The sequence below is a fragment of the Lemur catta genome, chromosome 11 (genome assembly GCF_020740605.2).
Source record: "Lemur catta isolate mLemCat1 chromosome 11, mLemCat1.pri, whole genome shotgun sequence".
Classification (NCBI taxonomy): Eukaryota; Metazoa; Chordata; class Mammalia; order Primates; family Lemuridae; genus Lemur; species Lemur catta.
In genome coordinates, this window is record NC_059138.1 from 43,631,750 (window position 1) to 43,649,755 (window position 18,006).

At 34.5% G+C, this 18,006-nt stretch overlaps 1 protein-coding gene across 1 annotated transcript in view; it reads right to left on the minus strand.

The window, feature by feature from the left end:
* Positions 1-18,006, minus strand: part of SEMA3C (semaphorin 3C) — a 154,953-nt gene that overhangs the window by 71,629 nt on the left and 65,318 nt on the right. Inside the window, exons 3-4 of the mRNA XM_045564098.1 lie at positions 7,660-7,820; positions 6,485-6,547 (exon numbers count right to left, since the gene is read on the minus strand). Coding sequence (XP_045420054.1) covers positions 6,485-6,547; positions 7,660-7,820 — 224 coding nt within the window. The remainder of the gene's footprint in view (positions 1-6,484; positions 6,548-7,659; positions 7,821-18,006) is intronic.

The following is an 18,006-nucleotide window of genomic DNA, read 5'->3' on the forward strand; positions in this document are numbered from 1 at the left end:
TTTATATTTCAAATACTGATTATACTCATTTAATGTATATGTTTATATCTATTCATATATCTGTCTACTTATTATGGCTAATATTTATTGAGAATTTATTATGTGCTAAACATTGAAAGAATCATTTTATACATTTTATTTTTTTTTAATCTCACAGAAGGTTTGATTTTCACTTTTGCAGCTGACATCTACTTAACATTTAGTACATGCTACTTAGGTGCTTTACATGTCTTAAGTCAATTTTTTATAATTCCTCAGCCCATTTTTATAAAAACAAAGCTTAGAACTTTTTGAATTAACTTGCCCAAGGTCATCTAGGTAGAAAAGCAGATTTGCAAACACATTGAATCCTGAGCTTTAAGCTACTTTATAATTTATCATTGGGTGAAGAATCCATGGTTGTTTTTGTAACAGTTAATATTTATAAAACTTTTTATAGTTTTAATAACATTTACTAATATTTATAGACATTTTAACCCTTTGATGTGGATAGCCTTAATTCTCACAAGGCTCTAATTTATTAATATTCCATTTTAGTGATGAGGAAATTGAGTCCCAGAGAGGTTCTAGGTTTAAAAAGTAACTGAGCTGGGACTTGAACCATGGCCTCTGTCCACCAAGCAACTTTTCTATAGGATTTTGATTAGCAATGAACTGTTTCCCATACTGCCTCATACTCAGTGTGTTCCCCAGCCCTCCCCATACACACGAACACAAAAGGAAAAGCAAATCAGTTGAGTTTATTATTGGAAATCATTATCTAGGTCCATTCCACTTCCATTGTACTGCCTTCATTTCTTGTCCATGTTATTTCTGACCTAGACCATTGCAATGGTATCAATTCCCCCTTGCAAATATTTACCAAGCTCATTCTAGCCAAGGCACTGAATGTGGTGCTAGCAGCACTTGAATGAATAGACTCAATTCCTGCTTACAACCTGAAAGGAGGCTGTAATATATCAGGTGTGACAGATGCTTCAATAGGGCTATATTTTAAAAAAATGTGCTGTAAAGAATAATTAATGCTGAATTGGGTGTGAAGGTTTGAGTGGAGGTATTACTCAATCTGGGTCTTGCAGAATCATCTAGAGATTCTGACAGGCAAAAACATAAGGATAGAACTTTTCAATAACAAAACAACATAAACTAAACACAGACGCATCAGAATGCAGGATTTACTTGGAGAATAGTGCTCGGAAGGGAGGATTACTGTGTGATGGAACTAGAGAGGCCCTTAGAGTTGGTGTGTCATCTTGCCACAGTCTTCAGAAGGGCAGTAGAGAGTTCTGCAGAGAGGACAGGGTAGATTTCAAGCATGCAGATCTCAGAGTCAGACAACGTGGGTTCAAACCTTGGCTTCATCTTTTACTAGCTGTTAAAACTTAAGCTAAATTACTTAGCTTCTCTGTGCTTCAATCGTTGTAATTGTCAATTTATGATGATAATATTTGTTGTGAATAATATATTATTAAGCAGTTGATACAGCATCTGGCACATAATAAACACATCCAACAGTTAGACATTAGATTCTTTTACTTGCATTTTCGACCTATATTGTCTCTATAAACCCGTGAAGTAAACAGGACATCTGTTCTGCACAGAGCTTAGTACAGGTCCAACCATAGCAGAAATCCACAGAAGGTCTGGAGAATGAATAAAGCCTTAGAGACTTCAGTGGACATAAATACTAGGGATGCTTTCTTTTCATTAATTATTTAATTCTCATTCGAAACTATTTCCTGGTACAATGCTAAAGAAATATAAGGCTCTAACATTAAGCAGAACATAATATCATTTATTTTATATACACATGTATTCTATATAATAAAATGCAGAAAGAATATATCTTAAATTGTTAAGAGTGATTATGTTTCAGTAGTGCAATATATTTTATTTAATAGTGATGTAGTATTTACTGTGTACTATGTACTACTCTAAGCTCACTGGAAATATTAACTCATTAATCCTCTTAACAGCCCAATATGGTGGGTGCAATGAATTAGCACATTTCACAGATAAGGAGACCAAGACACAGAGAGTTTAGGTCTTCAAGGTTAAAGAGCTAAGAGGATATGATTTATTTTCTGTTGTTTTCCATGTGCTTGTCTAGGCATTCAAAGATTTCTGTATTGAAAATATATTAGTTTTATAATATAAAAACAGATGTTTTAGAAATATATCCTGTATCAGAGGTAAACAGACCTTTAAAAATATTGACTCTTCATGGTCCATAGGATGCAATGAAATATATCTCTTATTTTTTTCTTCTTGGTCTACACTTCTTTGGTCTAGGGAGCAAATCAAGGAGTTTTGATGAAGTTATTCCTAAAGAAAATATGTTTTTCAGGAGTTTCAGATCTTCTGGTCACAGAAACTGGGAAACTGATATTCCACAATTAATAAATCAAGTTTGACACTGTGTGCATGTAATGTACATATGTCTAAATATATATAATCCTGCTTAATATTTCTTCAGTCTCCTATGATATTTACATAGTTCATTCATTAAGCCCTATCTTATTGGATATGTTTGACAGCATGTGCTATTGTTTAAGCTCAATTTATTTAGAGTATGAATAAAATATTAACATTTAGAAATAAATGGAGTGTGTAGGAATGTTGTATGTAGGGCCAGAGAGTGAGATGGGAAGTAGGTTATACTCTCTTTAGCTGAGGCAGAAAATTAGCTACATTCCTACCATAATAATTTATTTTCTTTATAAACATTAGTTTATTATAGAATTATGATATATTATTAATCAGGATCAAATTTTAAATTATATTAAAATTCCTTCTTATAATTGTTATCTTTTTAATAACCTCAATTAAAATTTGATATAACCAAAAACTCTGAAGGATTAAGGGATGCTTGATTCTGTTTAATTTTTGCTTTCAATTGTTACAATATGGATTTTAATTGTGGCTGCTTTATGTTTTGCTTAGAAGGTGAGTAATATGTTTAAAAGCAGAGAATTTTAATTTAACAAAAATCTACTTCTAAAATATATGCCTAAAGAATTTGCTACAAACAGTATTAATCTAAAAGCATTAATATGCTCATCATGCACTGTGTCTCAACACTTAGAACAGATTCCCACGTTTGCTTGCTTCCATCCCTGTTTATTCAGATCTTGCTTAAATTGTATGAAGTACCTAGATGCAGATCTAGACACTGTAGATAATGACATTTACCAAACAGCTTTTCTGATCAGTGAGGGGAGACTTACAAGTAAAAACTGCAAAGAAGCAAGTGCTAGAGTGTGGCAGGTCTACATACAAAGAGGGGCAACTAGCCCAGTCCTGGGTGGGTTGAGTAGACCCTCCAGAGAAGTGACATATGCATGGCAGTCTGAAAGGGTAAGTACATATTTCCCAGGCTGAAAAGATAAGAAGATAACTGAGGGAGAAGAGAATCACATGTAGCACATACCAAAGTCTGGAAGAGGAAGAGTATGGCTTATTGGAATTTCAGTATCACTGAAATAAAATAAGGGGAAAGATTAACAGAAACTCTAATTTGATTACCACCAAACCTATCAAATCTTCCTAAATATCCCAACTGCACTATACTTTTCTCTATCTTTTGCATGTATCCTTAGCATTTGCCATTTTCTCCCTGGAGAGATAGCATGTTTAATGGGTCAGGGTGTGAGATGGAGAGTCGTATATGCCTGAGTCAAAAACAGATCGTCCCATTTCCAAGTAGTGCTGCTTGAGTAAGTAGCTCACTCTCAGTGATTCAGTTTCTTTATCATAAAAATATGAATCGTGACAATAATGTCTACCTTATAGCATTGTTATAAGGATAAAAATAAAGCACTTAGATCAGTGCCTGGACTGTACTATTAAAATGTCGGGCATGATTATTTGATAATTATTACATATATAGCTCCATCACTTTTAGTATATTGTAGACTCTTGAATGTAGGAACTCCATCTTATTCACCTCCAGTTTATTCACAATAGCTAACTTGTGCAAATTAAAATATTCAATTCTTTTGTTTTAAAAAATGAAATATTAAGTTATTAGATGACATTTATTACAATAGCCTTAAGAAATTCTTAAATATGTGATTTCACTGAGAAGTGTAATAAAAATAGTTTGTTCAGTAGATCTTCCAAAGATCTATTATACAATATTTTTCTACTACTGGCCTTTTTTTTGCCCTGTGGCTTAATTAAAGGACATTTCTCTGTAAATGTCTCACTTACAAGGTTTATCATTCTCTTCTCTTGCATAGACAGAACATTTATTTGAAAAAAATAGTTTATTATTTCCCAAGACTCAACAACAGTGTTGTATGGACAAACAAAATCTTTCCAGCTGAGTCCTAAAAATATGTATAGCAGTGCCCCCCACTAGTTATTTCCCTTATGTATAGCAACTGGCCATGTAGCAGAATTTAAAGATAACCACAAATGATATTACAGCATGGTAAAACTATGGGAAAATGTAAGCAGGTATTGAGGATTTTATACAATAACTTTTAATGATCAGAAAGCAAAAGACAGAGGGTTTCTATTTTATCAAACAGAGCAAGAACCAAATGACTTGGCAAAGATTTTCCAGAAAGTCAAAAGCAATCTTTTAGAAATAGAATGTACAAAGGTATCTAAATTCTACACATTCTGCCTGTGGCAGTTCATAAGAAAGGAAAATGCAAATCTTTTTAAACAAAGGATAATCAAATTCACAAATGATAGCCACAGGATGTTATTGTGGCAAAAAGCAAGACAAGATCAGATACACATCAATGGAAAATATCTCTGTATTACAGCATGAAAGAAAATAGTTTTACTTCCTATGCAATTATTGAAACAATAGCTTCAGTGACCATAACATCATTCTCACAACCTTATACTTCATTGTACTATTGGTTTCCTGGAAGTTCATTATAATGTACTCATTTTAATGTTTCTTCTAAATTTTTCTGGATTTTTCTCTCTAGATTGTAGTCCAGTGGATCCCTTGGATAGCAAATATGCCCCTGCAATTTTCTTCTGCCCACTTTCAGTTCCTCTTATTGGATGAATTATGAACTGAAAAAATGAGACCCAGAGCTGAGTCACTCCTGGTGATCTCTATTGCCAAGAACCTTCCAGTGAGACCCAGAGATCCTCCATTCTAGAGTGTTCCATGGCCCTGCCTTGAGTCAGACTTTTTGGAACTTTACACCTGAGACTGTTAAGAGTCAACGAAAATAAAAGTTTCATTTCCACTTTCCACATGGATTAGTCTTTCCCCCATGTTTGGCCTAGCCTGATGAATCTCAGAAGCACTCACTACCAAAGCTCAATACACAATCTGTATTCCTGAAATCAGCATCTATGGACTCTACTGCAAGTGCATGCCTAATCAACATTTTTTGACACTAAGTTGAGCAGTCGCGCTATTATTAATGTTTGTTATGATCTCAAACCAAATGTATGTATGTGTGTACATTTACTAGTTTGTCTACTTAATCACCGTATTTCTGTCTCATTCCAGAATTAACATGTACTTTCACACTCATTTGATTAAGGTTGACTTTTCCAACAAGACAGAAAAGTTGATTAGAGGCAGAACTGTGTCTGGTTTCGCACAAATTATGTCTTCAGTCAACTATGCCAGATATATAATAGGTGCTCAATCAGTATTTATTGAGTAAATAATTCAAAGAATGAATGACTGAATAAAGAAAACTCTTTATCAAATTGTCTGTGAAGGAATAGGTGATTTTGATACTTGGTTCCATTACATTATTTTTCATGATTTGAGGCAGAAAGGTAAAATGATGCTTCATTAAATGCTTCATTATAAACATTACACGGTTTGTGCCCATTAAAGATTTGCTCCTGGCATTTCTCTTATAATATTCAAGAATAGTTTAATGTGTCAGTTTCAGCAAGTCCTTTTCTAGAAATCACTATAGGTTTTTTCCTTGACCGTATGTATTGAATCCCACCTATAGGAAAACAATTTGCACAATGGTGCACACTGAACATTTATTGATACTTACATCTGTCTTGATTATTGATTTTGTGGTTAATTTTAAATAACAAAAGTATCATTCATCCCTGGTGATTTATATCTCTGGAATGTGCTGGCTAACCAGTACCCTTTTGCCTAGAATTTTTCTTTAAAAAAGCCCACACAGTATCTGGGAGCTGCTCCAGACACTTGCATTATCATCATTTCAGCAGCCTGCTGAGAATTTTGCAGGTTGCATCCACTTGGAACAGGGGTTATTACTGAAATCCATCATGCAACATGTATGTGTTAAATAATGAAAGCAAGGCAGGAAATTTTTACTCGTTCAGGAATTCCAAATTACAGATAGTGTGAAAGTTCCAATCTCTCTGCATTTATATTTTTAGCATGTGTCCAGCTGAGGATTTAAAACACCAACACCTTTGTCTCAGCCCTGGCATTACTCAAAGTGCATGGATTCAAAGACCAAATATTTAAGTTTGTGTGTGTGTGTTTTATTTTTTAAACACTTACTGTGGGATCTTTGCCAGCCATTTTGCATTCTTCAACTTTGATTGTAGATGCCGGCCAGAAAACCTGCTCAGAAAGAAAAATAAAGGTTGCATAATCTCACTTGGACATATGACAGCTCAGTGCTCTTCATTTACTTTTTGCTAACAGATTTCTTTAAGGTATTTCTATATTTATATTTTAAAATTCTTTCTTCTTTTGTTTCATAAACTCAAGTTGTTAAAGAGTCTCATTTTATTAGAATAATTATCATTTTATTTCTCTTATGAGCTTTTCCTTTACTAAAAGCCTTTCAATAATGTGTGCACATTTACTAATTATATATTAAAATAATGTCATTATTAATATAAATGTGTACAACATAATGCATATTTCACTTCTTTTGACTTATGGTACACTTTTCCTAAGTGCTTATGTCACAATGAATTTACATTTATGTTACGATTTCAGTTTAATATTATTTTTGGTAAACTACAGCCAGACTGGTAGATTTACTTAAGGTGGGGCCCTAGATGCTTCAACAGCTAAAATAACTTGGTTGAAATCCAAGAGATTCCCTCTCTGAAATACTGTGCTAGCATTCTAAGTCACTGCAGACTTGGGGCAGGCCCAGCAGAAATAATTACTTTTTTTAATTGTCAGCCCATTGCCCATGTTAACATAGTAAATGTAGAAGTCTCCTTGCTATAATAAATTTATAATTAATCTAATTTTATTTATTTACTCCAATAAAGTTTAATTTTATTTCCTTGTTGTAAAATGGAATGATAAATGTAGGCCACACTTGTCCAAATAACAGTGCACTTAATAGCTGTGTTCCTGTCAGCCCTCCATGGGTTATATACAGATGACAAGGTAGGTCCTCCTTTGATCTGACCATTATTTCATGCTATACTCCATGCTCTTTTCTCCTTTTTATATAGGTATAAATGGGAAGCATTTTCTCATTTAAGTCCAGGTTTTGGATTGTTAAAAACTATGAAACTAGACAAGGAAGATTAAACTTAATATATTTTCAGCCCATGAAATAAGCACTCACTTCTAACTATTTATTGATATGGGACCAGTATTTTCTATTGTTCTAATAAAATACATATTGTTTTTCACTGTATTTGAAATTTTTAAAGAAAAAGGCTCATAGAAGGTCAATATTTCCCTCATGAAAATGACAGACTTACACTCAAAGGTTCTTGACTTATATTGTTAATATTCAAGGAAAGAATGTGATCTTTGCTGCCCACATATATTCGGTCCTGATCTTCATCCATTAATAAAATCCTGTAGTCTAAAGGGTGGTGTGACAGGCTGAAGTATTCGGAGGTCTTGGTTTCTCGAAGCTCTGAAAGAGTGAACAGCGTAAGTGTAAACAGAATATCTTTCTTCTATAATTCTATTATTTTAACAAAAATTCTAACAGGAATATTTACCAACGAAGTCAACATGCATTTTCCTCCTATAGTAATAAGTTAATTTTAAAATAGAGTAAGGGATATTTTTATTTATTCCCTTTATGCTAAAATAAAATATAAATCAATAACCATGTTAAAGTTTATGGTAATACCATGTGATTACAAAATTAGTCACAGCTGCAATAATCTCAATTGTGTTTTATTGCTGGATATCATAAGCTCAAACTAGTTAAAATACATAAACCAAAGAAATACATACAGTGAGAAAACTGAACAAAAAATAGAACCAATAGCAGTGTGAATGTCTTCTGATCCTCTATTAATGTTTTATTCTTGGACTCAATACATTCATCATTTTACATCTGTTATTTCCTTCTCTAAATATTTGCCTTATTTCTTCAACATACTTCTAATTAGTCTAATGTATTTTTCTATAATTACTTGAAAAATAGATCTACTTTTTTCACTACACCTCACTCAGGAGGCAATGTCATTTAAATGCCTATATGCCTAGCATATATCAAAAGGAAAAATATGAATTTTCAGATAACCGAATGTAAAAATTTTAAGTATCCTCGATGATCAGTGATTCATACTCATTTAACTTCTTTTACATCAAATATGTGCCTGTATAGATGACCTTTGAAGACAATGAATGTATCATGACAAGAAAAACAGTCGATAATCATTATAGTAGATTCAATTCACTCTCCAGTCAAAATGGTCCTTTCAAGCAGTAGTTTTAGACTTTTCAATCCAAATGGTTCAGGATTTCTTTGTTCTTTCGACTGTAATCTTAAGAGTGACAAACTATATTAAAGACGCTGCTTTTTGGAATTACTGCCTTAATGATGAACTATTAATATTTCAAAAATTTTAGTTATTGAATCAAAAAGACACTTTTAGAAATTGTGATGGGGTTGTAGTTTGACTTAAACCAAAATAAAAATGATAAGAATTCTTATATGAAGCCATGAACTATATTCTATGAATACTTAGGCCATATCCCATATGAGAAGACAGAGAAGTCACAAATTTGACCTGTTTTCTGGGCACACCAGTTCAGAATGTCTGCTATAAAATTCCTCAAATAGTTTTAGCCAATAATCTGAAAATGCCATGGAAGTAGCATAGTGATTATGAAAGCAGGCTCTGGTGCCAAAAATCCTATGATATTTAGCAAGTTACTTAACCTCTCCGTGCCTTAATTTTCTCATTTGTAAAAAGCAACAATAATAGTATCTTCTACTGAGATTTCTCGTGGAAATCAACTTAATTGATACATGTAAATATTTGAAATGAATGAAATAAATTATTCAATAAACTTCAATTATTACTATTATTAGTATTAGTATTAAGTTTGGATCATTATTTATAAAAGAGGTACAAATATAGGTAAAATGGATATATGTTTTCCTACTTTAATTTAGGGACCTCAATCCATAAAATTATTAACATATAATCTTAAAGCGCAGTCTCAGATACACTGTGCACATCACGATAGTGAAGTACAGGATTGTTTATGTGGAAGAAACAATCAAGAAGTTAGAAAAAATATTTCAGAAGCATCTTGAAAAGTAACATCATGACAGCATACAAAAACAAAAGACAGATCATTAACAACAAGAGACAAAGCCATAGATCTTTGGAAACGGGATTTGGGGTGCCCGGTATGGTGCACCAAGCTGACCTATCAGTTACTGAGCCCAACTAGGTATCACAGACAGAGGGGACACATTTAGCAGGTGGTGCCACTGACCCAGAAATTGGAATAGCTTCCTTCATAAGAAGAATAAAAAAGAGGAGAGGTATGTCATTCAGGAAAAAAATCAGCCCATGCTAGACCCGAGGTTAGGGCTAACAGGGGGTGGGGAAAAGAAAAAATAAGAGCTGAGAATATGGGAGAGAATATAGCAAGTCAGAGCAAGTGTCATTCAAAGGTTGGAAAAGACACAGACTGCCTTAATTTTGTCTAAGTCCAGGTGCTTTATAAAGCCTGCTTTTCATCTCAAGGATGTGATTCATGGTTGTGCAAGTTTCTGTAAAACTTCAGTAGTAAGGTGTTGTTTTGGCTGCAGAATAGACGTTCAGCAAATACCTCTTGAATAAATAACTGTACAGTGAAATATGTAGGCTGAAGCAGTAAAATATGATTGAGTTCATGGCCTCTGGGGCTCAATCACTGGAGTCGAAATCCTGGCTCTGCCATTTCATTTCTAGAGGTACTTAGCAAGTACCTTTATCTCTCTGAACTCCAGTGTTCTCATCTGAAAAGTCAGAATAATAATATTACCTACATCATTGGGTGGTTGTACACTTTAAACTAATAATATACATAAAGGGCTTAAAAGAGTACCTGAGCCACGGTGACGTGGATTACATGGGTTACCTATTATGCATAAGGGGAAGACATCAATCTTCAGCCAGGAAAGTCAGAACAATTCCTTACTCAGGAAGAAAACAATGGAGGACTAGCATGCTTGATTTACATTTAATATTAATACATTTAATATTTAACTTTTCACATGCAAAATCTACTCAAATTATTTAAGCAGGAGAACACAATAATAAAATGAGGCACTTTAAAAAATTGTTTAAATATGCAGGATAATTTTGGAGTGCGTGAACTGGAAGTCTAAGAGACATTATTCTAGTTGTCAAGATATGATATTGATGAACACATGGTATGCTAGAAATGGAAAGCAAGAGTTGATGTGGGAAACACTTTAAGAATTTCAAAAGACTTTATATGACTTTAGACTTGCAGTAAAGGGAAGATGCGAATTTCCCCCAAGGTTGTAAGCTAAATGAGAACTTTTGGGAGAAGCAAAAGGGAGATTTCTTTAGTAGAGAGATTACTCAGGTGTTGACTGATTAAATTCAAATCAAAGTAGAAATGTCCCACAAGCATGTAAAATTAGGTAACTAATCTAATCTTGTCATTGGAAATATCAAATCTGCAGGGAGAGATCTGCAATTCTTCTCATGGATTATTATGTGAAGCTCTGAGAGTAGATACAATCTCTGAGGAAGAGTATATCTAAAGTGAAAAGCAAAGAATAGAGATGCATTGGTTGTCAGATACCAAAAGGGAACCCTAGAACTGAAAGAGAAGGTGATTGATGATGCATAGGTTACAGTCTGACATTGCAAAGACAGTACTGAATTGCGGTCAGTTCTGCTTTGAAATTTCAGTTTCATCACTTACTAAGTATATTATTTTGGGAAAGCTAACTCATTTCTCCCAGCTTCAATTTCCTCATCTGTAAATTGGTAATAATAATATACAACTCAAAGAATGTTCCACCAGTACACAGTATAGGATCTGTGTACGTTCCTCTAGGCAGGAGACACTGGTGATTGTCGACCTTATAGATACCATCCTTTTCTTCTTCCTTGGTAGAACCACTCTATGCCAACCATAGTGGTCCCATTCCCCTGACCAGTGAGTGGTTTAAATGTGGCCATGTGAACAATTCTGCCCAGTGAAAATTTAAAGGGAAGTCTTCTGTTGGGCTACTTAAAGAGACTACTTGGGCATTAAAAACTGGCGTTAAAAAAGTATTGATCTCTTTTTCTGCCTCTGGACATTGGTATGTGACTGTATGATACTGGCAAAATTGCATCTGCTAAGATAGTGGCTAGGTGAGAATGGCATGAAAAAATGTAGAAAAAAAATCTGGGTCTTTTAGGAAGTCATTGTGCCACTGAACTAATCCTGGTACTGTGCTATTACTGGATGTTTCTGTTATATGAGATAAATAAAAAATCCTTGCATTTTTTAGGCATCTTTAATTGAGGTTTTCTTTTTCTGTCATAGAAATCTATGCTAACTGATACATCTTTTCAGTGTTCATAGCTCCCAACTATAGCTTTCTCATCCTGTCTACCATGGTTTGTTTAGTTTAGATATTTTTTTCAAAACAGTCATTTTTTTCTTTTCCCCTTCTTTTCCTAATATATATTGAAATAACACCAAGAATGTGATTTTAGCTGGGAAAATAGACTCAAATAAATTTTGTTTGCTAGTAACAAACAACTGCAGTTCTCCTCTTTACCCGTTTCATTACAAAATAATCAATTTCTTGCATTAATTCAAATACCAGAGGGAACAATAACCACATCAACTTAAGGCCTATCTGGTCCAAGGATTTTTATCTATTTTTCAGAGCCATAAAGCATCTTCAAATCTAATTACCTGTAACTCACTGACAGTTGACAGCTGTTAACCAAGGAAGATTTACTTTAGAAGCGCCCTTGTGATAAAAGCCTAGGCTATTTCGTTAAATTGCTATTTAAATTGCTATTAGCAGACCTAATTGAATTTTGGGGTTTGGGGAAAAAAGCAAAACAAACATTGTTTGTTTGTTTGTTTTAAGAATAAAGGGATGAGTTCAAAGCAATAATAATTTTATCTATAAAAAGAATGACCCAATAATCCATCATTTTGGTTTAATGTAGATCCAACTTATTTCAATGATTTGGCCACAGTTATAGAAAATGACTGATTTAATGATTTGGCTACAGTGAGACAAGAAAGTCATAATTTCTAGTCCATCATGTAAACAAGTCAAAGAATGGCACTGTCCTACAATTCTTTAAATCTTAATAATGCTACCATGCTTTTTAAAGCCTAAAAGGTACAGCTAGTTGTTTTGTTTCTCAGGACACGCTCAACTAATTGAGAAGAGACTTTGACTGAGATTTTGTAGTATTAGAAAATGCAGTGGCCCCACAGAGGCCAGTTAGGTCTCCTAGTCCCTGGGAAAATCTCCTGGGAATGAACATTTAACAAAAAATGCTCCATGCTGCTATCCTAGAATCCACATTATTGTAGAGCTCTTTGATGGAAAAGTACTGTAATGTCTTCTATGCCAATGTTCCCTGAGGGAAAATATGCAGTACAATATCCTTACCTAAAATTCATGTATTCACATAAACTTTTCTTTGTAATGGAAGCAACTGTGATCCTTGAGAATGTAACCCAAGCTGGAAGAAAAATAGGTTTCCCCAAAATATAAATCTTAGAAATATAAGCTTCTGGATCTACCTGAATATAGCCAATACATTGTTATAACAATTACAATCACAACTTAGTTTAATATATCTGTCAGTAACACTCTTTCCCTAACCATGTAAGAACTAACCTTTGTTCTCTGTTAAGCCAGTCAATGATCTTGACATTTCTGAGGTAACTATGCCATTAAGAATCTAATTTATCTCATTCATGTGCTCAGTAATGTGGTCTTGATGGAAAGTGGAGAGAGTTTAGGGTTTACTTTTATAAATAACATTATATATGGTCGTCCCTTGGTATCCATGGGTGTTTGGTTCCAGGACCCCCATCCAATAAATGCCAAAATCCACATATGCTCAATCCGTTATATAAAATAGCATAGTAGTTGCATAAAACCTATACACATCAATATATTTTAAATCACCTCTAGATTACTTATAATACCTAATACAATGTAATTGCTATATAAATAGTTGTTATACTTTATTGCTTTTAAAATTTGTATTTTTTTATTGTAGTACTATCGTTTTTTTTTTTCCAAAATATTTTTGATCAGTGGTTAGTTGAATCCATGGATGTGGAACCCACAGATATGGAGGGCCGACTGCACACCTATTAAACTACCCAATGGGGGGACTCATTCATTCAGACTACATTATCTTTGGTCTTTTATGAAATTCAAAAATAGGTAAAAGATTACATGATTTAAAATCAATGCCCAGGAGTCTTTCTATTAGAAGCATATGAAGTAACTATGCATTAATTTAAAGTTCATGATGTATTATTAATTTATTCAATACATATTTAAGCTTTGATCACAGCAGGCTAGATATTTTGCTCAAATAAGTGGATGCAAATATGAAGATACCATGCCCTTATGACCATTTCAATGCTTCCCTTCCATTCTGTGATTCTGTCTGACTAGCCCATCATGCCATTCTCCCTGTCATAAATCTCAGATCTGCCTCAGGCAGAATGCATGTCTACAGATTTTAAAGTAAATCCTTAGGATACCTTTTACTTCAGAGATATTGCTACCGACAGGATAATTTCCACTCCTGAATGTCTTATCTCAGAAGAATTTTAAGCAGAGTGGGGTCCAATGACCCATTCTCTCCCTAAGGCTCACTGTTTGGAAACTGGGTTAGAAACTGAACTTCAACTGTCCCTTTAGAAAAAGCAGGCAGATAAAGACAAGAGCTGTGAAACCTTCAGCAGACTGAAGCTACAGCTCTGGATTCCTAACGTAAACAGAGACCAGAAGGCATGCTGTTAAAAATCACACTGTCTCAAAAATAATAGCCCCAAATGGCAACCCGCTGTGGACTTACCAGTAGGAGTAAGTGTTCTAGGTACTTTATGAACTTGTTTCATGCAATTTTCATTCAAATACTTTGCATTAAATCCTAATATTATTCTAGTGCCACACACAACGAAACTAAAAGTCAGCAACTTTGAGCAAACTACTAAGTCACACAGTAAACACGAGAAGAGATAAGATCCAGGATTCAAAGCAAGGTCAGTTCTTAATCCGTGAACTAATCAGATGTCCTCTTGCTTTTCTAATCAGACTAACAACTTCTATGGTTATTTCTTGGGTTTCTATCATGTTCTTGCCTTGCACTTGAGTCTATGTAGTATCAAACATAGTATAATAAATGCCTCAGCCTCTGAAATTTTCTTTGCCACTTGGGGAGGGGTGGAGAACACACTCCAAACAACTCGAGAACTATCAAATTCTCGGTGACACTCCTCTCACTAAACCATCACAACAGGTCTGAGGGGCTGCATGAAAGTGGGATCACACACAGCTTCAGGGAGAAGATAAAAAAATTCCATCTTTCTATGTTTTTATATGGGCTTGATTGGTTAAATGGAAGCAAAATGCCAAACGATGACAGAAGGAATGAAGGAAACAGTTGTATTCAAGGAGCCTGGCTAGAGAAAGGCAAGAGTGAACACAGGATGTATCTCCCAGGCATTGCTCCAGAGGGAATATTAGCAAACACAGAGGAGCCTTTAAAGAACAGTGATTCTCACTCTGGTTTGCCCCAGACAGCCCCAGTTGTGCCTATTTTTCCAGCATCGTTATCAATAATGCCTGTCCCCTTTCACTCAAAAGATTCAAGTTTGGGATGTTAAATTATATAGTCACTCTGCTTTTTATACCTCTACTTCATTGTATTGAATGACTTTCTATTAGTTTTAGGACAAAATCCAAAATATTAACATGGTCTTCTAGGCCTGCCATGATCTGATCAAGATTAGCTCACTAGAAATCTTAATTATCACTACTGATCTATCCTCTGTGAGTTCTTGCTCTCCTGGCCTTCTTCATACATCTTCAAACTTGCTTCTTTTGCTTCAGGGCTTTTGTGCCTGTTATTCCTCTCGCTTACAAGATTCTTCCTGCCTTTCTCTAACTCCTACTCATAACTGCAGCAATAGTTTCAATGGAATTCAAACAGGGCTGTCTCATAAAAGCTTCCTTGATTCTTTAGGTGAGGTCAGGTCTCAGGTCTGCGGATATTTGCTCATGTTTTTTGTTGTTTTTCTCTTCTCTTGAAGCTGCCTGAAAGATCCTCTGAAATGGTCTAAAGGGGTTGGGGGCTGGGAGACCACACAGTGTGACTTGCTAAGATTTACCTTGTTTTCTGTACAATTTTGAAGTTGAAACTGACTCTGAATTTGAGACAAAGTTCTTTGTTCATTCACATTTTTTTTTTTGCTATATTGAGTTTTATGATCTTTAATCTTGGTGACTTAAAAAATAGCATAAACCAATAAAATGAGAAAATGCCATTATCTTGCAGAAAATTAGGGTTTTTATGAAATAATTTATCACTATTAAAAAGTAGGGTGTATGTATATGGCGGGGAAAGAAGGGGAAGGACCAGTTTTGGAATTAGCTAACTGGGGCTGAAGTTCTAGTTTCATCATTGCTGATACAGGGCTTCCCCCAAAAACCTCCCTCCAGACCACTCCCCTGGTCTTAGCTCCTGCATGTCCAAAATACTGGGAAGAAGGGGATTATTTAATAACCAGAATGATCTCTAATGTTCCCTACAGAAATAAAAATGCCTATGGAAATAATTCCTTTTTCACTGTTTGCAAATATTATCTATTGTTGTAGAATATCTGTAAATCTGATATATAACCCTTCATGTTACTATAAATCTGGTAGGAAAAAAAGGGATCTATTTAAAAACCTATCTTAGAAATACAGCCACCTGTAATAAAATTGTGTATGTCTTTGGAAAAATGAAGCTAAACCAAAGAACAAGGTTTCTTGTTCCCCTAGCAAAAACATCTTCGATTTGTGTTTTGTGGTTCAATTAAGTAGAGAATTCTAAATTCTGACTTATCTTCCCTAAGCTCACTTGGGAAACATGAAAGATTTCAAAGACTTTAGTTGCCAATCTTTGCTTCCTTGTATGAGAAGTTGTAGATAGATTCTATCTGGGGGTAAGAAGAATATATAGTTAGAGAATATACCAGATGTTTTGAGAGACTCTGAACTGGCAAGAAGTACTTCTGGAAGGTAGACTCAAATCTGAACCTATTGCTAAACTATATGAGGACAGCATGCATGAGTTGAGATATCACTATCAACAGTGTTCATACTGTCAGGAGGGCCTCAGTTTCAGAGAGTCCACTTGAGATGTAAACAAGGGAGATAAACTTATGAAGGAGGAAACACTCCATTTGACACCTGATATCTAGAGCTCTTGACACTTCTGGAAAGCTGCTTTGAGGCAAGGTGTGCAAGAATAGCAGGTCCAAGGTGGTTAGCAAAATAAAAACAGAAACGAAAAAACGAGGGGAGAAAAATATAACAATTGGAGATTGGTGTAAATCAATGTACCTCTACTAAATAAAACATTGTGCTGTCATTACAATTGGTTATATAGAGACTCTAAGAGATGGAGAACATTTTATCATGCTCTTAAGTTTTAAAAGCAGGCCATATTCAATATGACAACAATTGTTAAAGGTTATTCCCAGAAAATAAGACTAGGAGGGAAATATTTTTAAAACATTATTAGCAAAACCCTTGGATGATGGGACAGAAATTTAAAGACAAGGACACAGTACTTTGGATCAAAGTCTGAAGTGTGCAGGGGTTATGAGCTAACATGGTGGACCATGCCTGCAAAACCCCAGAGCAGAGAGAATGCCATGTACCCCATTCCCCACTCCCGTCCCCTAAAGTGACCATATTGGAACCACATATGGAAAGATTCTTACAACAACATTTAACACTTGTCCATCATAAAATGTAAATTTATATTATTTATTAGTTTTCCAGGCTTTCAATAAAACTCCCTAAGATAAACTGTGGCCTTCCTGTGGGAACTTCTAGTCTAGCAAACTTAATTATAGAAAGAAGCATAGGAGATTTCATGTGCTGAGTGAAGTATCTTGTCCCATCTCATCCCCATAAAGTTTTCTGACTTTGTGCCACTGTTTTCTATTATATAACCCTTGTGTTTGTATATGACACAGCAGGCTCTACACAAAATAAAAATATTCTCTGGGGTATATTTTATTTAATAATTCAATAGATGGTATGTGAGCCAGGGGCTAAGTCAAAAGATGAAAAATTTTGGTCTCTCCCCTCAAAGAAGATAGTCTAGAGTGGAGGTACACAGACAATTGCAGTCCAAGAAGATGACTCAGGAAATTAAGGAAGCATTGAAGAAGTAAGATTAAGTCTTCCTGGAAATAACAGGGAAAACTTAGATAGAAGCAAGTGCTTGACCTTATTTCTTCATTTAATAAATATTAGTTGAGACATTCAATATTAAACTAATCATCACAGTAATAAATTTACAAAGTATAATAAAAGACTGAATAAGTGTTTATGAAAAGGGCTTTATACCAGGGTTCAGAAAATGCTGCTGTGGAGATCTAATAAAGAAATAAACATTTTCCAGGGAGTGGAACATTGTATAGAAACCCTGAATTGGGAGATTCAAAAGATAATCAGAAGCTTTTGGAGTTCATAAAGAAAAGGACTTGGGCAGGGTTTTCTAAGCAGAAACCAGGAGCCAACCAATACGCAAAAATGCAAACTTCTTGAATGTCACACAAGCAAC